General features: G+C 37.9%; 1 protein-coding gene across 3 annotated transcripts in view; it reads right to left on the reverse strand.

Annotated features, from left to right (window-relative positions):
- pcdh1a (protocadherin 1a) overlaps positions 1–26,595 on the reverse strand; it is a 126,124-nt gene that overhangs the window by 94,538 nt on the left and 4,991 nt on the right. For 2 of the 3 annotated variants that reach the window (XM_044140330.1, XM_044140332.1), the window contains exons 2-3: positions 19,135–19,949; positions 14,436–16,622 (exon numbers count right to left, since the gene is read on the reverse strand). In XM_044140330.1, the coding sequence (XP_043996265.1) occupies positions 14,436–16,622; positions 19,135–19,929 (2,982 nt within the window). In that variant the 5' untranslated portion in view covers positions 19,930–19,949. Of the gene's footprint in view, positions 1–3,131; positions 12,775–14,435; positions 16,623–19,134; positions 19,950–26,595 lie in introns of those variants that run through there. The other variant, XM_044140331.1, reaches the window with a different exon arrangement.

Consider the following 26,595-nt stretch of genomic DNA (forward strand, 5'->3'; position numbering starts at 1 on the left):
TGTATGAACACAGTCAGGTTGCACTGCAAGCCACACTGTGTAAAAGGGTGTTATTGAATGAACAACACCAAGCTTGTATTGAAAAGAAAAAAAATAATTTCATACACCATTACACGGCACGTTTGCTGGGATTTTATGCTGTGAGAGAGTGCTAGAAGCTTTGCAGAAAACAGGAAGGCTAAACAAAGCACAATAAGTTGTTTTTTTATCATTTTGATGCACATAATGGCTGGGACTTTATATGCGTCTTTCCTAACAGCAAGCTTAACTTAGCCAACTGGTCAAGGAAGATTGCAAAGAAACATTTAAAGCCCTGTTTTTGTTGCTCCCTCCACCCCTTGCCCACACACAGCATAATGTTGCGTCCACTCCAAATGTAAATAATTAATACTACACACAGCAGAGGGGCTACAACTAAATATTTTCAAACCTTTTGCTATGCTTTATATTTCTATAACAGAAGATGCAAATTAACAACACAGCTGGTGGTCAAAAACAAACAAACAAACAAAAAAAGTGTTGTGTTCTGTGTTTTTCTGTGTATTTATTTCTAGTTTTCTTGTGTGTCTGAGTCTCTGTGTTGTCCTGTCTCCCCGTGATTAGTTCCCAGGTGTGTCTCGTTCCCTGATTACCTCTTGTGTATTTAGTGTCACCTGTGTGTGTCTGTCTTCGTCGGGTCCTACGTCAGTGTCAGTCAGTGTACGTCTTGCTTCGTCCGTTTATGTCAAGGTACGTCTAGTCCTCGTAAAACCTGTTGCTACCTGTTGTGAGCTTTAGCCTTCCGCTCGTCAGTGCTGCCAGGTCTGTGGACTGTATTTTCTGTTGATTTTTCATCATTAAACTCCTCACCTCACCTCATCTGGGTTCTACTGCGTTTGCCTCACCACCACCACAACACCACTTCATGACAAAAAGATCTGAAATCCACCATAGAAGTTAATCTATAATTTTCACTAAGCTAGAATACACAACATAAAATACTATTCAATGCTTTTAAAATTGCGACTTTTCAATTTTGATGCATTTATTGAACAGAAGAAAACTTTTGTCTATTCAGGGTTTGAACTACACAAAATAAGCTTATTTTGATCACACATTGACTGAAGCAAAAAAAAAAAAGGACTTGTTTTAGTTTATGTCTAACCATAAGCACTAAAATACTGCTGTAATTTTCTATTAAAATAGTCTTTTTGCTCTATCAAAAGTGCAAAACATTTTTCATGTAAAAGATGAACAATTTGTTTATTGTGTTAGACATGCTGAGCAAGACTGTGTGGGGAATGTTTATTTCTAAACAGAAACTGTAACCCGAGTTCCAACAATGTGGGGGGGAAAGCATTCCCTGCTTTTTCAAATTGGGTATTTTGTACTCAAAATACCCAATTTGAACTTGTCATTATAGTACATCACATTATTTAAACATGCTTTTCATACAAACCTGCCAGCTTTCGGCATTAGAGGCAGTCTGTATGTACAGCAGGACTGTCTTACTTACATCCTAATCCATGGATTCCGACTTTCAACCAACTAAACCCCACAGTAAGCCAGGCATTCCATTGGACTCATTGTGTAAAGGCAGAATTATGAGCGTTATTTAGATGAGCATCTTCTGCATTAAGTAGACTTACAGTCCAAATTAAAGAAACAGCCTCCCTCCAAGTTTTGACACTTGATTAGCCTTTAAATAATGAACACATCCTGGAACATGGCGATCTTTTAGGAGTGTACAAGGAACCGACAGCGACACGGATCTCGCAGCTACTGCCAAGAACTTGTAATTGTGCTGAGTGTAGCAGGTGATGTATGCATACAGCGCGTCTGCATAAACCTTGATTATTGAGCCGTGCCATCTTTTATAATGTGCCGAGCCAGACTGTAAAGCTGACATCCATCTCCGTCTACTGTATCTCAAGGTAACGCACACACACCTCCTCTATCCTGGCATGATAGCCTACTTCAAAGGATATCTGCAGATGTTATGTGAATAATATTGGCCTCTCTTTCCACCTGCTTGGCACAATTTTTAATAGCAATGAACAGTTACAAGGATGGAGATACAAATGGGTGGAGTCCAAGGATGTAAGACAACAGCTGGCTATTTTTACCCGCTGATATGATTACTTAAGCAGTGAAAATACAGCAATCATTCATATGATCAGTTTCGTGTGCCTAGAATAATCTTGGAGCTATAATTTCACTGACTTGCCAATTTGGGAAAATGTCCCGCAGAACAGGAAAGATTTTAATTTATTTAACAACCACTAAAGCTGAACTTTTCCTCCCACCTAACACGCTTTACAGAAATTCAGCACCTATCGGTTTTTGGATGAGATGTTGCTGTTTCAGTCCCGCTTCGGGTGCTGTGATGTTGACTGACTATTTCTGTCAGCAAGCTAAATAACTTAAAAGATGCCTTCTTGTCTGCTCTGGACTTACACAGGCTTGGCTGCGGGGAACACACAGCAGCAAATCCAGCTGGAAGGTCAAGGACGAACTTTGATTCGAAAGAAGACTTGAAGAAAGTGAGTCAGAAAATCTCCCACAGGCAACCTAAATACAGTATATGCTGCATGCCGAATTACTGCATGACTATAAGTGTGGCTTACTAACTTCGTTACAACTGCAGCTTTTCTATAACTAATATCAAAACCCTGTGAAAAAAAAAAAAAAAAAAATCCCCAGAGCACATGGGGATTTTGTGAACGTACTTCTGTGCCTGTCTCATGTTTTGACTTTGTTACACCCCTACCCTGGAAATTCAAATTAAATAAAAATATTATTGTTATTATATTCTCTCGGTTTTTTGAGACTTGTGGATCAGCTTTTAACATTAAACTAGTACCAGCTTTAAAGGCATTATGCTCAAATGCTGTAGTCAGTTTCCAACAACGAAGAGTAAACTTTAACTAGAGCATCCTTCATGCTTAAAGGTGTGGCATGTAACTCTTATAATATATATATATATATATATATATATATATATATAGTTGAAATTGTCACAGTACAGTATGAAACAGATAATCTGTGAAAAAATCAAGCTCTTCTGCCTTGTCCCAGTGCTAACTAGAACAAACCAATCATAGCCAGAATGATAGTTTTAGAGATGTCAATCATGCCTGTGTACGCTGCACTCATTAAGACATGCTTAATTAGTAAACCACAACTTTTTAATGTGTAAATAAGAGTTTCATAAATATCCAATTTCACTGGTCACTGGTCAGATAAGAGAATATACAAAAAGAGTTTATCTTTGTAAGCCAGAAAAGAGACTGCAACTTGTCCAGCTATAGAGTCACTAAATACAAAGAGAGAATGTTACATCCATTTTTTTTTATTATTTGCACTTAGTGTGGAACATCATTTCCAGTGTTGAAAATATGTAATGCTGTTTGGCTGCTTGTCTAGCTGAAGCCCAGGAAATGCATGGTGCCATGAACTATTTAAAATACCTGTACATTTTAAGGAAAAACTATAGCAGTATTTGCCAAAAAATTGAAAATGTATCCACACTAATTATTAAGAAGAATCTCCTGAGAAAAATCAACATTTTTCCATAGCCATCTCAGTTCAATGACCCTAAATATTGTAGAAAACCTCTTTAACTTCGGTGAGCTAAAGAGAAGAAAGCAAAACAGAGAATCCAAGACTCTGGATGACTGATTTCATTACGGTAAGAGGAAACATTCACCTCTCTATATACTACAAACTGATGAAATATAAATAAATCTAGGAGTAATCTTGAAAAAGAAAACAATTGTTTGCATGATGTGTAATTATTTCCTCACTGAATTCAAACTAGGTTTTTCAGTGTGAGATTATACTACTGCAAAGTCATTTTAAACTTCATCATTTAAGGAGCAAATAAATGCAGGGAGCACAAAATATTACAGAAAAATACTGCAGCACAACCAACTGAAAATCAGTTTAGATATGAATAAAAGATATTTGAATGTCTTAGATTGTTCCATTCTGTTATTTTCTTTTAAATAAAAATTCACCTGCACTGAAATGCTTGAAAAAAATACTAATTGCCGTCTTTCTACAAACCTTTTATTGGTATGAGTTGGCTTTTAAACCATTTAGAACTGTCTGAAATGTCCTCGTTATGAGGAAACATGAAGTGTTTTTCTTATCACTTGTGCAATTTCTTGACAAATAAACAAAGAGAGGATGTTATTTTATTTTTTTTCCCCCCGCTGTTAAATATCCGCAAATCAGTTTTAGGATGCATGAAGAATGTTTCGGGGATGCCTTAATGTAATTACTGTCTGCCGGGGAAAGTTGCCAGTTGAGTTTTTGTGTTCACCCATCCTAAACAAAACAAAATTAAAAGCATACAATGTTTAAATGCAAGGCTCTGGCACAAAATAATGAAAGAGCTCTGGGGTTGTTGGATTCACTTTTTTTCTTCTTTTTAATGGGAAACAAAGTGAGACAGCAGCAAGGGAGCAGCTCAAACACTAACAACCCACAAGACCTGAGCAGCTCAGTGCTGCATTGAGTTACATTTAGCATTTTCTGTTATCCAGAACATGACTGGTGACTGACACTAAGCCCATTGTTGCACTGACAATTTGCATTGTTATCTATTTCTTTCTCTGGTTGTCTAGAGAATACTTGTTGCCAAGATCTTGTCAAAATTACACTGTATTTGACTCCCAAATGCATCTACATATTCGAGTCTTCAATCAACTCCTCAGCTTCACACGCAGATTTATGCAGTGTTTGTACTTCTTAGCTTTTCATTTTTTTGTCACGTTACAAAAACAAACTTCAACGTGTTTTATTGAGATGTCTTGCAATGAGCGAGTGGAACGAAAACGGTTGTGGATTATTATTATCTTTGTGCGTCTGCCAAAATATTCAGTTTTGACATAATCTGACCGGAGCGGAGCACCTTCTTGCATGTTTGCTGTGTGTCATACATGCCCTTAAATGAATTCTATGAATTTGTTACAACTATGGCTTTCATCAGACCACTTTTTCATATGAGGTAGATCTGTATAGTTCATGATGAACAGCTGTGATCTCAGCTAGCTTCTTGCTACTTCTTAGGTGACAGGAAAGGTCTTATTTAAAGGAAAACAAAAAATTATTGGCAGTTGAGTCAGACTGCCTCCATTTTCAAACGATGAACTGAGAAATGTTGTTGGATTTTAGACACTGGATACTGGAAATCCAACTTTTGGGAACTCAGCGTAAAGAGGGCTGACGTGAATAGAACACTAATACATTTTTGTTTTTATTCACCATATATGATTATATCCACCCTTATTAACAAGCTGTTCCTTTTCTTTCAGTTCACCAAAACACACGAGTATCTGTAAGTTTAATCATTTAAACCCCACAGACACAAATTTAAATTTGTGCCTGTACAATGTGAAAGAGTTTACAGTGTATCAGTACTCTTGCAAGGCATTAAACAGGAATAAAATCCACTGAAGCAAGGCTTTTCTGTCCTATTCATCTCCACACAGTCCATTTTTTTTCCCTCTCTCTTCCATTTGCCTGCTGTTTGTCACTCCCCCTCTTGCCAATGTCTGCCCCTCACTGCATCTCACCTAACCCTATCACCTGTCTGCCGGGCCGATCCTCATCATCAATTAGTCCAAGCTTTTGTGGAGGGCAGCTCACTGCCAGGCTTCTTTGCTTTTCTGCAGGCCAGTCCTCTTGTTATATATTTGTCTGTGACAGTGCCTGCCCAGCATCTCTTTGGCTGATGCACCTGTTATCTATGTGTCAGCATCTCTCCTAACTGCCACTTTTTTTTTTATTATTTTTTTTTTTTTTTTGCCAGGTGGCCTGTCTGTAGCTCTTGTCTTTGCTGTATTCCTGAAGCCCCCCCCACCTCACCACGTCTTTCTTTTTTTTTTTTCGTCTTTTTTTTTTTTTTTTGAGGATTGGAAGACTGGAATTATTCCAACACATTTTAACCCAAGCTTCAAGTGACAGTTACCTGCGAGCCTAAAGTGTGATTTGGACGTTACTAAAGGAGCAAGTGGAATCTGGTATTTATGGAAGCTCGTGGGAGGAAAGCAAGATGATGTAAGAGACGCCAAAAGGCAAACGCGTCTCTTGTGTACATTATTTTAAACCTTCATGTTATGTGCTTTCTTCAGTAGTAGATTCCAAGTAAAAGAAAAAACAAAAAAAACAAAAAAAAAGAAACATTGACTCAGATCTATGAAGGGGTTTCTCTTTGAAATTTACTCATGCCATCTTTGGGACTATGTTTGATCTAGTCGTGCCCTGCAGGCTGGATCAAAGAAAAGCACATCTACTGCTCGTAAGGCAGCATTCCAGAATCCACTTCAATGTCACAAACAAGTGATTGTGAGTACAAGGTATGTCTCTCCTGCCTCATATATGAAAGTATTTTAAATGTGCAGTCATATTCATACACTTTTAGAGTATATACACTGCAGAGTATTGTTTCTCAGATAAAAAAAAAAAAAAGTAATTTAAAAATATTTACAGACTTAAGCAACGTGCAAAGCACTAGATCAACTGACACCACCCAGGGGCAAATGAGTGCCTTACATACAAATTAGATGTAAGCTAGAATGTGGAAGCAAAAAAAATATATATATGGATTCAATTTATATGATTGCAATAATCATGAGTACTGATTACTTTGACAATGTATGCTCAGAACCTTGGTGATGTACTGCCGGTGATAAAATTCCACCCTGCATTGATTTCTGATGTGGTAGTTAAATCTAAGCCCTAACATTATATTTCTTCTAATGAAAGTAACTCTGAGTATGCCACTGTGTTCGTCTACAGCAACTCGTTTTCAGGAAAAAAAAGAATTTGTGCATTCTTTGTGTAATTATTATGACAAATTATGACAAATACACCTATTTCTATCATCTATACATTTGTGCAAAGATAGATTAAATACAACTGCATATCATCTGCGTACATATGAAATATGTCATGCTTCTTTATTTCACCTGCTAGAAGGAATATATGGCAGCGGAAAAGGACAGAGTATTAAGCTGTGGTATGAGAGGTTTGAGATGGGCCTGCAGTTACCAACCTCAGCATTGTCTAAATAATAAGTAAATAATTGAAATACACAATTAGCCATATAAATAATATATAATACACACCTACATATTGACCCTTGGAATGGAGCGCACTTGGTAATCTAAAATGCTTAGTGTGCACGTAAGCATTTGGAAACAATGTAAAGATGTGAAATGGCAGCAGTATTGGAGGCTAAAACAATGCAGAGCTATTTTTCAGTCTAATGTAGTGCCAGTGCAATGCACTGAATCACTCTTTGCCACCAGAAAGCAAAACATACAACACAGACAGGGTAAATTACTCCAGCATTACCTCACTTTCATTCCAGCTTCCCCTTTTCTGGGTAATCAGCTCGGGCAAATATGTGCAGTGCAAAGAACTGTGAATGTGCGAGTGTCTGCATGCATATGCATGTGCGTGCATGTGGGTGTGTGTGGGTGTGTGTGTGTGTGTGTGTGTCTCTCATCTGAGGAAAAAATACCGGAAGGCAGAGTGGAAACAGAGATAGGGAAAGATCGGGCGAATAAGTCGGCTGCCCTCTGTGCTTACCTGCGAATGTGGATGACATATCGTCAATGACTTTTTGGGTTCCGCTGGTCTTGAGTGCAAGTTAGAGTGAATAATGTCACATTCTTGTAGAACAAGTGCAAATTTTGCCTCTGGCTTTGTCTGAAATGCACCTCTGCTGACTTCAAACAGCTGCATTGAAGTAAATTGGGCTAATCCCAGCTCAAAGGGATGCCTAAAGTTCACAAAGTGTGGGCCCTGCTTAACAAAGAAGCAGGTTAATTAAGACTCACACTGACTCATTCTGCCCAATTCCTGGCTCAAAGAACCCACTGCACTGGCTTAAGGTAACTGCAAACAGGAATAGAAATGAACGAATAGCCCCAAGGAAGACCACACTTATTCATTGTGGATGAATAAAACATTTTCAATTGTGTGTCTGTTAGTGTGTGTGTATTTTGAGAGACTTCATCGCACATTTTCACAGAGACGTGATTGCTGTGCAACGCACGAACTTTGGCGCTTCACACTTTTGTTCAAATGCAGAATTCTCATTAAGTGTGGTGTGAAATAAAAGGTGTCAGCTCTCGGACCCAAAAGGGCTAATTATCAGCTCTAATGGCTAGAGTCACCGGTTTCTTGAGCAACCGTCATGCAATATCACACATTCAAAGGTGATGAGGGGTAAACAAGCACAATGCACATTTCTAAAACCCTTTTTCTTGTGCCGATATCGCTATGCAGTATGCACTATGATTTCTACATGTTATGAATTATGATGGTGCTCTATTTTTAAACTACTATCACTGTTAGACGCAAGGGGACACTAAATACTGTCAGTTAAACAAAGAATTACAAACATTATGCTAATTGTGATATTTGTTTTCAAGGACTTGGTGACATTTAAACTTATTTAGATTTTTTAAGTGGTACAAAAATTACATTTTATAGAGAGAGAAAGGGAGAGACAAAACAAGAGCTAATATGTGCAGTTTTATTGCTATTTCAGGGAAATCTGTGCAGTAACATGATATATTAGCAATATTTTCCGAAAACTCAAAAGCTTTAACAACTTCAGTCAATGTGTCAAAACCAAACATAAAAAGCTGTTTAACAGAATTTGATTTGTGTTCCATTATCCAGATTAATTTTAACAGGCAACATAAAACATGCATTCTGATGCAAGTAAATTGAGCTTTGTTGAAAGCCTGCAGTCAGTTCTATGCAGACATACACCTTGTAGTTTACTAACGTTATTTATGAAACAGCTTACTCCAGCATGTTTTCGCTCATATAAGGACGTCTTTGAATTGAAGTAATGCTTTAGTAAAAAATGTTGGAGAGATTTTGATGCTCCACAAACTGAAAAGCTACATGTCATAGGCTGCCATTGCTTGCTTATTGTAAACAATGTACAATAATGTGCCATAGTTACATAGCTACTTTCACATTTTCGCTAATGCTCATCAGTTCAGAGACTGTAAGCACAACATTTTCATATGTTTTTGCTTTTGTGTAGCTTTAATTTTCATTTTAAGTAAAATAGATTGCTCCAAATCATTCTCACATTTGGAAGTAGAGTTACATCAATTAACACAAGTTGTCACTTGCAACTGCCTAAAGTAGCAGCTTATGAGTTTAAAATTTTAAGCAACTACCTTTTACCCAGTGATAGGTAAACATTTAGTCATGAGTGATGATTTATTTATGCAAATGAAGCAATATCTGGATATAACGCAAGGTAATTTTTCAATCATGGTAATAAAGGGGTAAATATTACCTTCCTGAGTCAACTTTGATTAGCTACACAGAACACAAATTGCCACGTGTTATACATTTATCCGGCGCAGGATATTTCCCAACATAATTATTCCTTTGAAATCAACATTTTCTGAGATGTGAATGTCTGCCCAGGCTCAATAACAAAATTGTGACACACACCTGAGAGCGGTTCAACTTGCCAAGACCGCAAGGAAAATTCCCAGTGTCCCGGCTTTAATTACAATATTACCCAAACAGGTGCAGGCAAATATGAAAGCAACCGTAAGGGCCTCTGCTGAGATTTAGGAAAGCTACACCATTATTCTAAATGAGACCAGTCTTCTTTTTTTTAATTTTTTTTTTATGATTTTCTAAGCGATTGTGGGTTTTCAACTTTGATTCTTTTCACCAAAGCATGTGTAGTAGTTTAAATGTATATTTCTTAATAGTATTCTAACTTTTCAATGGTTTGAAAAATGTCACCCACACAGGTATTTGTAGTAATATGTTTTATTATGCTCCATTTGCAAAGAGGCTTTAGCTCAGTAGGCAGAAAATGAGCTGTCCATGGTGCTGAATTGCATTGGTTCCAGACATATACAGTGCATGAAAGCCATTGATTACAGCTATGGTAAAAAAAAAATAAATAAAAAGAGGTCTAGTCTAGTTTTATATTCTATTTCCTACTTCCATGAAGTTTGTTTATTTGCCTGATAATGTATTTATTGAAACAAATAATCCAAAGAAAATGATTTACGCCATTTGTTTTACCTTAAGGCTGTAGGCATACTGCACCCTGCAGTCTCATTTAGAGGGAAGTATGACTTTTGTATAACACTATGCTATACTCCAGAAAACACATTTCAAGAAATCTTTGTTTAAGTGGGTTAGTCTAAAGCAATTAGATGGTGGAAAAGTTCTCCATAGAGTCTGACAAGATCAAATGGTTCAACATTTATGGCAGTACTACTTCCTAGTGCTCGGAAAGAAAACAAAGCCTTTCCTTTGCACATATAGCTGGCACATGCTTTGATAGTACTGTGATCTAATTAGGACATCTAACACATCTGTTGGGGCTTTGGCACCCTCAGCAAGCCTTTCTTGGCTATAAAGTATTTAAATATTCAGCCTCGGGCTTTCCTCTGAGCCAGTATTCAAAGGGGAGATGCAGCTCTTAAAATTTAGAAAATCCTCTGGGGAAAATAAAAAGAATAATAATACAAAAAACAACTGTAGTATATTTTGCTTTGTAAAAGGAAGACTGCACATTTAAGTGTGGATTTTTTTTTTTTTTTAGGTATTCATATAAACTACCTGCAGCCTATTGTTTATATAGCCACCACATATTAGTCAGAATGCATTATGGTATGCATGTTTTCACTTTAAAATATCTCATTATCGTGACAGATGGACAATATTACTGTTATACATGGGACCTCGTTCACACATTAAGTAAACCATTATAAACAACTGATAAAGTTCATTAAATCAGTTGCTTAATAAGCCAGAAACATGATATCAATAATTAGAAAGATATATCAGTCTGATGAAAAAAATATAGCTATACTGTCTTGCCAAATAGTGCAGTGATCTTACAGAAAAAGTATAGTCTATGACGATTGTTGTAAAAATATTCTTTCAAATAAACATGTTTATTAAGCATGTTGCTTTTATTGTGAAAAGAGCTTTGACATTTCCCATTCAAGGCAAGAAGTCTGTGTACATGTTTTTCCAAGCGTAAGTGTAGGTTTGGCTGTTATGCACATGTTTTCAAATCCCCCCACCCTCACCCTGTCATTTTAAACCTATAACAGACTAAAGGCTAACACCTTAATGATCAGACCTGACAGATTATGACAAGTCGCTTCTTGCTCCAGTTTTGCTCATACAATACAGAACCTGCTGTGTACATGCCTGTTGTACACACCGAATTTAACTGATTGAATCAATATTTAAACACTGCATTTTGTATTTATGGAAATTATTATTGTTGAATATTAAAATTTTGTTTGATCTAAAATATTTAAGTGTGACAGAAATGCAAAGACATAGAAAATCTCACTGGGAACAGATACCTAATTTAGAGCATCTACAAAAGTGGCAGATTTACTACTATGATTTTTAGTTTTGCACTGTTATGCACTAAATTAAGCAACAACCCTCATCTGCTTACCCTATTTGAATTTTTCTTTTTCTGTGTGTGCCTTAGTTCCGAAACTGGAATAAGATCTTCATTGTTAAATCAAGAGTGTCAAAAATAAACACACCAAGATCATTGGTCAACAGTAGAAAGTAAGATGAATTGAGCAAAAATGGACTATTACACTATCCATCATTTTTAATATACTCTGCTTGACATCCCACTTAAGCTAGAACTCCAATAAAATCCGTGAAGATTAATTGTTACCAACTTTAAAAAATGCTCAATATTCAATCACATGCAAATAAAGATAACGTGCACAAATGTCCATGTCACAGCTTTTATAAACCTGGTATCTAAATACAAATGCAACTATGAAACTGTACTCTGAGCTTTAGAGGAAGAATGAAAGGATTTTCAGCTTCAAATGGATTTAGAGCTAATAAAGTTGAATTCAAATCCTTTTGTGTTCATAATCTGCGAGCAAACAAGCAGTAATTTTTAGACATAATGTCAAGAAATGAACTGTGCCTCAAACCCAGATGCCTGATCACATTTCAAATGAAAAGCCATTGTTGAGAGCAGCACAGTTAATTAACGCAAGGGCACGACTCTACATCTGTCACATCACTTGGCAGCGACTTTAATTATATATTTTGGTCAATCTGTTCTTCCTGATGTGAGAGGGTACGCCATACACGAGACAACATCTGCTGAGGTATGTCACATGAGCTCCAGCATCTGCCTGTTTTTTTTTTCTTTTTTTGCACCGACTGTCAATCACTTGAGCCATTCCTCATCCGTGTTTGTATTTATGAAGTTGAAAAACTTCATACGCAGCACTGTCAAGAGCTGAGAGCTTACAGCTGTGCCGCAGCCACAATTAGCGCTGCTCCAACTAAGCAGCAAGCCGACACACACAAGCCATTGAGATTGGCACTACACACAAAAAAAACCAGACACACCCTGTGGCTTGCAGTCATTTTGGTCCCTTGTGCTGTCCGTCAAGCAGACAGTGGTGACTCTTCTCCAAACTGACTCCACCCACCAAAAGGCTTGTGATCACCTAAACTGTCAGCAAGCATCTGCTGGAACCACCACCCAGTCAACTGTGAGGCTGGCACTGAAGATGTCTCCACAGAAAACGTGTCACATGCACATGTTCAGAACTCAGTGTCGCGTCTTCGCCTTCTATTTTTGCTAATTTTCTTTTTCTTGTTATTCTTTTTTTTTTTTTCATGTGGCAAACATTATCTCCAAAGCCTCAGAGAGTGTCAAACTGTTTTGTACCTGTGACACTGCGACGTGGGAAGCATCTTGAAAGCCTGTGTCATCTTGTGTTGGGTGGAAACAAATCAGTGTCAAACATTTTCAAATAATGGCCATCCTTTAAAAAAAAAAAAACACCGTGGCAACATGAATACAACATTGTTAGATCTGGTTGTTGTGTGATTTTTAAATATATTGCTGGGTGTAGTTCAGAGATGTCAGTCAAATTAGGTTGCTAATTACACTCTATTTGCAACTGTGGTTGTTTATGCAAAAAGGCCCTATGTTATGCGGCCTTTTGAAGCAAGGCATGCCTTTTTTTGTCTTCTTTTATCATACTGCAGCAAAGTTCAGTGATGTATAAACTGGGAAAAAAATGGATGAGTTTCAAAAGCTCCAGTACGGTGTGTTAAATGGAAAGGATCAAGACATCTGAACATTTTGCTGCATTATATACCCCATTATACCATTTGAGGATAATAGTTGCCTGCATAATCCCCATCATGGACTGCAAACTCACATGTACACACATGTGAGTTTGTTGTGTGTTGGACCAGAATGTCGTGTGTCTGGTCCAACACACAACATTCACACAGTTGCAAATGACACAAAAACCTAAAGACAGACTAGCTTACCATCCCTAGACAGTACTTTTTTTTTACTGTTTGTAATCCCCTCTGAGTCTTAATATTAATATTTTCTGTTACCATGGCAATTTGAGTCTTGCCAAATGTTGTCGAGATAAGAGGAGATAAGAGCATAAGGAGCAGGGAGATAAGAGCAAGTGACCTGTAGAGATCCAGAGCACTGGAGGTCGGGTGCAGGAGCGGAAGTAAGTAACAGAAAAAATGGACCTCGCCTGCTCAACTCTGCTGCCAGTCTGATGGAAAAACTAAATATGACAGGCCACAGCAGTCCTCTGGAGGTACAGTAAATGGACAAATAGTCTCCATTTCCACTTTTGAACCCTCAAGGGAAAGTTACATGGGAGCAAGGCAGGATGTCCCTGCAGCTGATATCAAAAGAAACATTTTGACCGGCATGGGCACCCGGAATGGATACGCATTCAGGATGCCAAAAAACTGAAAGGTACTGCGTATTCTTACAAAACCAGTGCTAGCTTCTAAATCAAACTAAGCAACAGCAGCATGTCTGTTTGGTCAGACCAATGGACTAAGTTTTGATTCACGTTAATGAACCTCAGCTACTCTCGCTAGCATGCCTCAAATCCTTTCGTTTGTCCATGTTGCTGCTTCTAATATATCAACGATAAGACACAATGTCCAGCTGCTGCCTTTTATGTTACACTGATTAATATGCACGATATTTAAGAGAAAATCAGTGCTGCTTACTTCATCTTTCTTGGGTCATAACATTATGCCTAACAAACCTCATTGCATTTCATGAGCCATGAGTAAGTTAGAACACATTTCATTTATCTATTCTAACTTGTGTTGTTCATTAGCTCTCTCATCAAATTACAACACTGAGACCTCAACTGAGTAATATTAAGAAAGACTGGAGGAAATGACAAGAACAAATCAGAAGAATTTTATTTTTTTTATTTTACTATTTATAGCTCAGAATGTTAGTAATAAAATATGTGCAGTCAACATCTGTTAAGATGTTACTTTCCTTTAAGTAAATCATAATAATTGCCAGGAGCTTACATCCATGCACAAATCATTCACTCCTCTATGGCCCACCGCATTCCAGCTGACCTTACCTGTTTGTTGTTATACTTGGGTTGGCTGGTCTTGTAGCTGTAATCTGAGTACTGGTCTGAGCCGGTGGAGTTGTCATCTCCTCCCGTTCCAACGAAGGTGTTGGCTGCAGGGAGGTCCTGCACAGCCTGGTGCTTCTGAGAAGCTGAGGGGGATTGGGCTTGCAGTTGGATAGAAGGTAAGGGAGAGTTGGACCGGTAATGCCTACCGATGTCGGGGCTTCCCGGGGAATATGTTAAGGGCAGGTGTATGCGGGGACTGTCGTTTACTCCATCAAGATTAAACTTTAGGCTCTTTTGTAGGCTGACCTCCTCATCTTCCCCAAGTGGCTTTGGGGACTTCTGTGGCTTGCCTTTTCGCCCTCGTTTGCCTTTGGGGTTTTTTGGTGCTTGCTTGGGAGCATATAGGTCTTTTGTTTCTTTTTTACCCGCTTGATAGCCACTCTTTGTTTCTCTCTGGATGCGGTGGCGAATAAACACCACCACCAAGATCAACATCACAACTCCCGCCACACCGGCAAGGCTACCAAACAAAATATTACTGCGATGGGCAGCGAAACCACTGTCAGGATCACCGGCAATGTCCCTGTCTAGTGGAGTGTAAAGACTGTGTCCAACTAAGGCTTCCACTAAGCTGACATTTGAAATTGTTTCATTGACATAGATGTGAACCAGGGCAGTCGCATGACGTGGAGGCTTTCCCCTGTCACTCACCCGTACTACTAAACGATGCAGCCCCCCATGTTTGCGGGTCATCTCTTTTGCCAGAGTGATCTCTCCAGTAGTGGGGGATATGCGGAATAATTGGTAAGGATTTCCTCCAGCAATATTAAAGATTAACTCTGCATTGGGTCCACTGTCCAGGTCTTCAGCCTCCACCACCTCAACATGGCTGTCTGGAGATGCGAGAGGTGATAAGCGCCTGAAGGAAGAGTTGGAGGGTTTAGTGATGACAGGGTCATTGTCATTTTCGTCGAGTACATTGATAGTGACACCAACATAGGAGGACTTGGGTGGTTCTCCCCCATCCACTGCCTTTAGACGGAAAGTATAGCTGCTTTCTTTTTCTCTGTCAAAAGAGATACTTGAGAGAATTGTACCTGTTCCATTCTGAACTACAAACTTCCCTCCATCGGGTTCTACGGAGAGGTGAACTCGGGCATTCTCACCTTTGTCCATATCTTGAACTGTTACCATACCCACAGGACTTAGGGGAGGCATGTTCTCCAGTACTGAAAAGCTGTACCCACTAAGCATGAACTTTGGTTCATTGTCATTGCGGTCAAGAACTTTTACCACAACTGTTGCTGTTCCTTTATGGACAGGTGAACCTCTGTCTGCAGCTGTGACCCGAAACTCATACCGCTCTTTATGTTCACGATCCAGCGGGCTTCGAGCTCTTACTTCACCTGAGTTTGGGTCAATCTCAAACAAACCTTTGATGGTTGAATCTGCAACAATATCGTACAGGAGTTGGGCATTAGTGCCACTGTCAGCATCTGTAGCAGTGACATCCAAAATCCTCTCCCCGGGTTGGTTTTCTTCAGCAAAGTCAACTTCAAACAGTGTTGGGGAAAATATTGGAGAGTTGTCATTCACATCAGTCACCTGAACTTTTAGGGAGTTTGTACTGGACAGTGCTGGGTTTCCAGAGTCCACTGCGACAATTTCTACTCTGTAGTCCCTGACTCTTTCAAAGTCAAGAGGTGTGGTTGTCTGAAGAAAATATTTTCTTTTGTTATCAGTGGGAGAGTCGCTGGCAGGGCGAAGCTGAAAGGGCACATCTCCCGCTACCACGCATGTGACGACCGCGTTCTCTCCTTCATCCTTGTCAGACACTTGCACTAAAGCAACAGCTGTCCCCACTGGCATGTCCTCCGAAATATTGGCCACTCCGTCACTGTGAGTCACCAGGCCAATTCCACGAATCTCCACAGCAGGAGCATTGTCATTTTGATCAGTCACTTCAATCGTTACAAACGTCTTAGAGCTCTTAGGTTGAGGACCCTTATCCCTTGCCACCACATAGAAAGACAAGCTGCTGATTTCCTCCCTGTCCAGTGGTCCCTTCACATAGATAATGCCAGTAGACCGATCAATTCGTAAGAGTCTTGGTACTGGGTCCACAGCTTGGTGAATGGTGTACTCAATTTCTCCATTAGGGCCCATGTCAGAATCATTTGCTTTGACCTATAATCAAAACAAAAGACATGGTTAAAAGCCTGGACAACATGCATCAAATTGGGGTCAAATCTGAAAGGAAACAAGTGATGTATTATTTTATTTTTTTTTTATCACAAAAAAATGTATGATTACAAAACTGAATGAATAGATCAAGGTGCGTGTGAAAACTACAAAACACACCACATACATTTTTTTATGGCCTTTCTACTTTGATCTTGATTCTTGTGTCACTGCATCTATTTTGTGTCTTGATTGCTTTTTTCAGATTAATAGGAAAACATATGGTATCATATTAGAACAATTTCCTTTATGACAGTCAGTAAAGATTTCACAGCAATATGTTCAGAGAAAGCTACACAGAACATCTTACGCCTACATCAAGACACTGTGTTGCTGTTATTTCAGGATTTGTTTTTATAAGAAAACAGCACCACAGCAAGCAATGAGCAGTATAATTACCTTTGAAACCATACTGTGCTAAAGTTGTGTTGCATAATGTATAGTGGAATGACGAAAAGAGTTAAATGATGGTATTAAAGCTTATATAAAAGACTATCAGAAAAAGAATCACAATTAATTCAGAGTGCATCCCAAATTCCCAAAAAGTTAAAGAAAAAAAAAAGGAAAAAAAAAAACCTGAAATCACACAATGGACATAGTAAAATGTTCAAATATTTAAACTAAGATTATTTGAGGGGGAAAAAAGTATTTTTGAAATTTGAAATTAGTGACATATCTAAATACACAGCTTTAGACTGTAAACCATCCCCTCTTCATTTCAACATCTCCTATTAAAAGTTGAAACTAGTAGCTAGAGATTTTAAAGGTGAATGACTTTTATGTTCTTTCCTTGTGAAAGAATGGGGGAAAAAGAAGAGTGCCATAGCTCGAATCCCTGTGATGTCATATCACTACAAAATATGTCGTTCGTCAGCATTTTGCTTTCTTTTCCCTGAGCAAGCAATGCATCGCGGGAACCTTCGTATGTGACTGCCTTGATATTGCTGGCTGTGTAAGTAACTGTGTCTTCTAAGAAGCATTGGACTCAAACCACAGCAAGGCCTGCTGTTGGAGTAACTGGTGATTATGGAGTGCCCAAAAATTAGACTAGCCACCTCAAACTGGCTGCAGAACAAATCTCAGAATATATTCTCCAAGATGAGTCAGATCTCTGATTGCGTCCAAAGTATAGCAATATTTTAAATAACTTAAGTATTGTTTATTTTATTTTGTTTTCATTGTTTTATTTGAAATGTTAATATCAAATGTTCATATGAACATTTGATATTAACAAATATCAAATGTTAATATCAGTTAAAAAAAATATTTTTTACTGTTCAAAAAATAAATTGTTCCAAAAGCTGAGCCAATTACCAGATGCTATCAGTGCAAGCTGAAGACTGGTGAAGAGTAACTTTGCTCCTCTGTGAGCTTATTAGTGAGATTATTTTAATTGTTCTGTCTTTTGATTTCCTTTTCTTTTATTAGCACAAAAATATATGACTGCAAAGTCCGTAGAAACTGGTAAAGACGGCATTTGCTTTCTTAGCTGCTAATGTTAAAGGCCTGCTGTTACTAATGCTAAAACCATACCAAAGCTAAATCTACCATTAGTTCAACTGTCTTACAACACTCTTCTCTTCGCACTGTGATTGGCCGTAGCATGGTGCCAGCACTCACATTAGTATTTTTTAGCGGTACATAAAGGTACATAAAGGTACACGTAAGATTTAGAGAGTCATTTATCTAAAATGTTATTGATTTCTAATTTAGTAAATAATTATTGAACCATGATTTAAAAAAAAAAAAAAAAAACTATTAGAGCTGGTGGTTTGAGCAGATACACATCTTTCTTTGCTAGTTTTAAAGCTGATTTGGTCTAATTCCCAAATGCCTAAATTACTATCAGCTTTTATTTGTTGGTGTTCTATGAACGTAATAATGGCAAAATGTGTAATATCTTGATTCATACACCTATAAAAACAACTATAACTAAATTTAGCTGTTCTTCGTTTGGTATTTTGTTTCAGTCTAATCAATATAAAGCAAAAGTGTGTGGACAGCTTTATTATAACTTTAAAAAACAAAATATTTTCTATAAATCCATGCTTTAAATAAAAAAAAATATCACAGCATTTACATTTCAGCATTTACAAAGGTGAAATAAAGTAAGTTAGATAAACATTTTATACTGACCCATGGCAACATACCACTTGCTTTTACAGCCTTATGTTGCTTCCCCTTCCTTTTGAAATTGGAAAATTTGCAAGTTTAAACATTTAACATGATCGACATTTTCCATTGTGGTTAAAATGTGGGTCAATGAGGTAAGAAAATTACTCCATTCTATTTTTATTCACATATTATACAATGTCCCTTTTTTGGAATGGAGAATGAAAATTATATTGAGACAGAATCTGAAAATAAACTAAGACAAACACATTTTTAGCTATTTATATTTTCTTGTTATTTAAAATCATAACATTACTCAAATATAAATATTCGAAAGCAATCTCACCTGTAACACGGAGTGCCCGACTGGACTGTTTTCTAAAACTTCTGCGTCATATGAAGTCTTTTCAAACTTAGGGGCGTTATCGTTGGCGTCGGTAACAACCACTCTGAGCAGAGCACTGCTGTAGCGTTGAGGGTTCCCTCCATCCACCGCCTTTATGGTGAGGTCATAAGAATCCTTTAACTCGCGGTCCAAATTACCGAGGACGATGAGCTGTGGGAGTTTCCCTCCCCTGTCCTCCGCCACTTGTAAACCAAATAGAGTTGCTGCATCTGGACCCGCAGTCAGAGCATAGTCAGCCACTCCATTCCTCTCAGAGTCCCTGTCAGTGGCTAGAGGTATGGAGAATAATGCCCCCATGATTGTGTTCTCAGGTACCGAGATGGTGAGCACAGAAGAGGGAAATTGCGGGGTGTTGTCATTGATGTCCTGTACTTCAATACGTCCTTCAATAAGTCGTGGGCTCTGGTTTTGTATCAGGTCTGTTACCGATACTTCAAATTCCAAGTAGCACGGCTTGCCCTTGGCCAGGGACCGGCAGTCCCGGAGGGCCTCTCTGTCTATTGGAATCTCTGTAGTGAAAATGTCTCCTGTCTTCCCATCAACTCGGAGATAAGGGGCGCCCACCTCAAGCTTGTAGAGGTGACCTGAATCTGGCAGCCCCTGGTCCGCTGCCAGACTGCCTATGAGAGTGTTGGGGGGCTGCTCCTCCTGGACTCGGTAGAGGATACTGCCATCGACGGAGCCACCGTGCAGCACCACGACCCAAAACAGTACTACTCGTAAATTCAGTTCCATTAGGTCATCAGAAGATCTGCCTGTAAAAAGGAAGAGAAGAGAATTTGGGTCATGATGATGAGGATTTCTCTTAGAAACCCCACTCCAGCATTTTCCTCTAGCCAGTTCCCTAATGGAGCAAGTTTCACAGGAAATAATTACATATTTTATCTTAAAGTGAAATGATAGGGCACACATCAGCAGCTCTTGCACTCCAGAATTTAATATTTAGTCAGCAGGGAAAAGGAGAAAATCATTACATTGTGATCTGGTTGCTGTACGCTTGTAAAGTTATTATTTATTTTTTTTTTCTTTGTTAATACTTTGTAGAAACCTAAGCAGACCTAGAGGCGATGGGAAAAAAAAAAAGAAAGAAAGAGTTCCTTTTTTTTTCTGAAAAATGCAATAATAACCATATCCCACAATGGCTTTGTTTCTTTCCCAAAGCTTCAAGAGCTTCAATAAATATCTTGACTTTATGAATTCCATGCAGAAATTAATGTCAGAACATGAAATTAAATCTCGCAAGCACACACATAAAACAAACTGAAAAGCCAGTGTGGATTGTTTCAGCTGAATAATCAAATAAAAATATAATATGAAATCTCACAACCAGAGAGACTCATTATTTCTGTATTATACCATTAGACATTGAGTGGGGGAGCTATGCGAGCGATGTGTGTGTTTGAGTTTGTGTGTTATGGGTAATTGAAACAGGAGCAAATCATTGAGGTTAAGCATCATGGTCTAGTGCTTTGGAAAACTTAATGGCGGAAACATTTTTTTAACCGCTTTGCATGTGCAGTGCATCAGGGGAGTGCACCACCAACAATCATCACGTGTTGTTCATGTTGACGCATTCAGTACCTCCTGTGAGTAATACAGTGGGTCCATGTTAGTGATGCACTGTTTGAATATACAGATCAATACTCGCTCTTACAGCTGAGGGATTAGTCAGGCTAGACCAATCCATAGTCAATACTGTTGCTTCGCCAGTATCTTAACAAAATAATTTAATTTCCTCGTTCTTACTTGAGCTGATAAAATAAAGGAAAACTAAAGGCTGCATAGCCCATTAAAGGCTCTAGGCTATCACATTTTATCAAGAAAATCAAAAGGTTTAAAAGGGTAAAACATGAATGCATTACAATTAACCTCTTAATTGTTTTCTAAGCATAAGTGATTTTAAAGCAATGTTTTCGAAAGCAAAAGGAGCCTCTTAATGCAAAGATTTATTGCAGTAAACAGATTGGAGTATTTCTTGACAAGAAAAAAATACTTTTTTACAACAATTTATCAAGTAGATTTATGGTGGTTTATTTGTGACACATAGAGAGGATTTAGTGAGCACTTTTTCTACCAGGAACATCTGTGCGGAAAATGTGGTTTACACTTTTGGATATGAATGACCATCATTTTTGCAGTTCCTGCAAGTAGCACGTGTCTGAAGAAAAGGCACACAGTAAAAAAGCAAGAAAGTGTGTAGGTACGATCAATGTTTTGTCGGAGCTATAGTTTTGTGCCGGCCAGTATGAAACTCTAGAAGTACATGATTTTTAGTGTGGTGTGATGCGCGTTTTAATCTTTTTTTGGTCATTTTCTCTTAAATAAAGTTCATGTGTGGATATTGTTTTCCAATTTTCGACTGTATTTCATTATCTTTGGGTAAGCAATAAATTTGTAATCAATTGCAAATTTATTGACAGAATCTGACTTGATATTGTTATTATTATTGATTCTATGTTGCATTGTATTTTTTGTGTTTGATTTGATGTAAAGCTCTTTGAAATGCCTTGCTGCTGAAATGTGCTATACAAATAAAGTTTGATTTGATTTGATTTGATTTGTATGAGGCAACACTGCAGTCGTACCATCTTCCCCACTTTCCAATTTACATTAAGCCCATCGAGGATCAAAGCAGTCGTGAGTTAGGTGATCTTTTGCGGACTAATATGCAGCTACATGTGAAAAAACAGAATACTGTGACAAAGTTAAATGTTTTTCTGTCTCACATTCTCTTCAGAAAATGAAAAGATTTAATACTGGAAATTTCTAGGACTACATTTACATTACCTAATTAACTCAAAACACCTGCAAAGTTTTCCGAAGTCTTTAAATAACCTCTCAGTCTGGGTCAGTAGGCTATGCAATCATGGGTAGGACTGCTGACATGACAGATATCCAGAAGACAATCATTGACTCAGAGTAAGCCACAACAAGTCAATGTTAAGGAAGCTAGTTATTCACAGAGTGCTGTATCTAAATTACTAGAGCAACGTCAACTTGCCATACGCCTCAGCACTACCATGGACTGATCCCCTCCATGCTGCATTGATACAGTAATTTATGTACATGGAAGCTCAACCAAGTATTGAGTGCTTAAAACTAATACTTTTTAAAACATTGACATTTCTGTTTAAAATATCCCATGCTATTTTTATTGATCTTATGTAATTTTCCAATTTTCTGTGGTACTAAATTTGGGTTTTTATTGTCTGTATGCCACAATCATCAAAAATGCATCAAATAAAGACTTAAAATATATATTTTTTTCTCATCACACATGTAATGAATCGTTGTAATGTATAGATTTCTCATACTGAAAGAAAATTATAAAACTGATTATCACTATTCTCATCTGGGATGTACCTGTAAATCTGTGTATACAACCATTTGAAGCAGACTAAGTAAAATTCACCTCTCCATTTACATGAAATGACAAGCTAGAGACGAATAAAATGTAAAATGTGAATAAAATATTATTAGACACCAAAGCCAAAATACAGAGAAATCCGATGAGAAATCCCATTTCCTTTTGAATACATTGAAATTGGAAGTGCTGGTATTGATGCACTAATTGCTCATGTATTGATGTGTAAGCTTTTACATTTGTGGGGGGAGATCTCTAGTCAATGTTGTGTGAATAGTGAGGGCTGTGTGTGCGTGGGTGTGTGTGTGTGTGTTCATGGGAGCATGAGGAACAGACAGGCAAAATGACAAACACACCAAAGACACTGTGGAAAAACAGTTCCTGTAGTTTAGACTAACATTATTATCGACACTGTAACACTTGTGACACCATTTTAGAAATCGTCACAGATGGTAGAGTGCAGCGTTGATTATATCTGTATGTACCTCCCAAAAGAATTATAAGCAATAATTTCCAAAACTTATTTTGAAATAAAAAAGGCCTTATGTAAACAAACCTTTTTCAGAGCTGCTGTTTCTTTTGCACTGAATTAGACTTAGTCAAAATATTATTTTTTCCCTGCTTGTTTAGCTTTAGGGAGAATCTGCATGAGATGTTTGACTTGAGTGTTCTTTGGAGTTTTTCCAGGTTTGGATGTCAGAGGTTCTGCTTTTAATTTTTAAAAACATCTTTGCATTTGAAGATGTATTTGCGGCTGAGATGGTGTTGCTCATGCCCATGCTACTGTCAGTGGGGACAACTTTACTTCAACAGAGTTTGGAAATGACCATTGTTGGGTTAGTATCTGAGATTCTAAAACCACAGGGTCATCTGTGAGGTGAAAGTTCAGAAGCTTCCACCTCACAGAGATAAATGCAGCTCTCACATCCAAGTAAAATGTTGCAATTGCTAAAGCTCCAGTATTCAACTTTTATTACATATGTATATATATATATATATATATATATATATATATATATATATATATATATATATATATATATATATATATATATATATATTTACATATATTTACATACTTGTTGAATCTATTATGTCTTGACAATATGGTATGAGACAGATAATTTGAGACAAATATCATGCTCCTCTGCTTTTTCCCCAACTCTCCCACTTAGCTGTTCCTTCTCCCCCTCCCCTCTCTGCTATCACAACAGTTTTTCCCTGTTAACAGATCCTGTTGTGAATGCTCAGGCTAGTTAGCATAGCCACTACTGATAAATGGTTTTGCTGCAACGCTAAGTTGTTTCTCCAGCATAAGCACATTTAGCAGTGAGAACATGAGGATGAGTAACAGCGTTAAGACCGTTCTCCCGGCTCTGATTGGTTGTTTTTGGTCAAGCGTAATGCATTTCTTCAGATGGCAATAGTCACACAGGGAGGAATTGGAGAGGATCGATCTTTTCAACATTTTACATCATATTATAATGTCATGACATTGTAATGGTTTTAACAAATATGTGAATAGCATGTTCTTTACAAAAGTTACACACTGCAGCTTTAAAATATCTCTTCCTCAGTTTCTATTTAATATTGACTATTGAGTTTAGTTCTTTACAAAATGGCCATTTAGACATAAAACCTCTAATTGATTTCATTATGTTTTGTTTAGCTGGAGCTGTCCCTCAGCTATTACAGCCACTTCTAACATGAGCAGGCATGCTTTGATAGTGACATGATTGTTACGGTAGATGACACTCATGACTTAATGCCTTCCAGTTGGCCTCATGCCTGTCTTCCAGATGGCTCTGTGCCTGGCAGCCCAGTGAATTGGTGTTTTCTTTTTCTTTGTTTACATTGACGCTAAAATTAATGTTGTTAGTGAAACATGCTACCACATAGCAAGAGTTTCTTACAGTAGAGGTTCACTGAAACTATGTCTTTGACATTTTATTTCAGGTTTTATACCTATGAACATTAGACCAAAAGCTTCAAAAGTATAACTTTTTTTTCCCCAACCACTGACAAAGAGTAAAGAGAATTTCTATTGAGGCTGGTGTCTGCCGAATTGTGTCAGACTTCTAGACCTGCTATATGTCTCACAAAAGTTCGCTACCTGAGCAAAAACAATTCAGAAGTTAGAAGTGCTGAATACGACCAGGAGTGGCGTTTCCTGCTTCTCAGCGCTTTTTTCCTTAGAAATGCTTGGTTATCATCTGCCAGCCCAGATGGTGTGGAGACCCATAAGACTTACAAGCTGATTCGGCCCGATCACAAATCAGCATAAAATCAAGAAGAGGAGCAAGAGGTTAGTTATTCCGTGGACCGCAAATGTGTTTGTCTTTTCAGAGTCCCGACAACACCCCTTAAATCAAATGTTTCATAGTGAGTTTCGAAGTAAAGGTCTTAGCTTCCGCTTGAATAAAATGTATAATAATGGGGACAGTGCCTGCCATGCAAGGCAAAATATTTAAAAATATTCAGGAGTAAGACGGAGAAAGAAGAACATTTTAAGGCTTTCAAAACTCAACCTGAAAATGCCCAGAAGCAGTGGCAAGAAAAAAAACCCACTTTTTTGCCATCAGTGAGCAGCCCATTTTGAGTTGAAAATTCTACCAAAACTTTTTTTTTTGTTGCTGCACCACAGGCAAACCTTGATCTGAGTAATATTTGAAAAAACAAAAAAAAAAAAAAAAAAAAAAAAAACTGAATGCAAAAGCAGTAAAAGTGATGCATTTTCTGTTAACAGTGTGTTGTCTTTTTGGAAAGTTGTTGTGGTTCCAGAAAGCCAGTATTAATTGTTTGTCCATTCACTATTTACCATTCTGCTAAATCTGTTATTTCCTTTTTAATGCTGAAAATGCAGAGAAATGTACTTATCGAAACACCTCATTAAATGTGACCAGGAGATGGAGGAATATTTCAGGAAGTAGCACTTCTAATACAATCAAGCGATCTACAGTCTGAGCAGGGATATTAATTTACCTCTAGCTCTAAAGCAGCACTCAGCAAACAGTCACATGGTGTGATCAGCCAACAGTCCAGATGGTTTCAACATAGAGGGAAAACTGAAGGCATCCCACAACACTGTGTGAAAGTAGGCCTTCAAAAACAGCATCAAACTCCATGATGGGATTGTTGCCTTCAGAGAGGAAAGAAGTATATAAGAAGGGACTTAAAGCTGACTATAACTGCCAAGATTCAAGAACATCCCCTGTTAAAATCCAGATTATTGAAACTATTGCAAGGCCACTCCACAGAGAAACATCGTCATGACTCATTCTCAGCGTAGCTGCTGATAAACAAATATGCCTTCACAAGTTTAAGATAAATGAAAAAAAATAGATTTTACTGTTTCTTACAAAACCATCTTGTGGTCATACATTCAAGCTTTAGGAGAGTGTAATGTAGAAGTGAGGCAATGGCCAGTCACTAATATCAAGGTTGTAGATGTTATGGTTTTAAAACCTTGAAAAAGTACTGCTATATTGTTTTGACATTTCAAAGAAATTCTAAAGGCATGTCATAGAAAGTGACGGAGTGATGAGACTGTGCTACGCCCGTGAATTGGGTGAAAGACATCTGCTAAATACTTACAAGAAAGACAAAAATTGCTGTACCTTCAGTTGAAAAATCTCAGACAGTCATGGTGAAGAAAGTAAAGGAGCACCAGGCATTATGTGGTTTAGAATTAATTATGGCAAGTTATGGCAGCTTGACTGTTACAGAAGCAACTGCGTTTAGAAGCCGCTTAGTCTATATTTGTTTTTTAGCCTTGTAAGCTAAAACATAGATGACCGTACCATGACTAGAAAGGCATCCTTTAGGATTTAGACTGCCACATTTTTACTAAGCTTTTTTTTCTCTTTTGGCTGATTTGAGATCTCTCTTTAGAAACTATGATATAAGAAGACACAAAAATGGGATGTGCTGTGGTGGCGCAGGGGTTAAGCACAACCCACATAAGGAGGCCTTAGTCCTTGATGCGCCCGCCGCAGGTTTGATTCCCGGCCTGGCAACCTTCGCTGCATGACTTCCCC

Source organism: Gambusia affinis, linkage group LG15 (assembly GCF_019740435.1).
Source record: "Gambusia affinis linkage group LG15, SWU_Gaff_1.0, whole genome shotgun sequence".
In the NCBI taxonomy this organism is placed as follows: Eukaryota; Metazoa; Chordata; class Actinopteri; order Cyprinodontiformes; family Poeciliidae; genus Gambusia; species Gambusia affinis.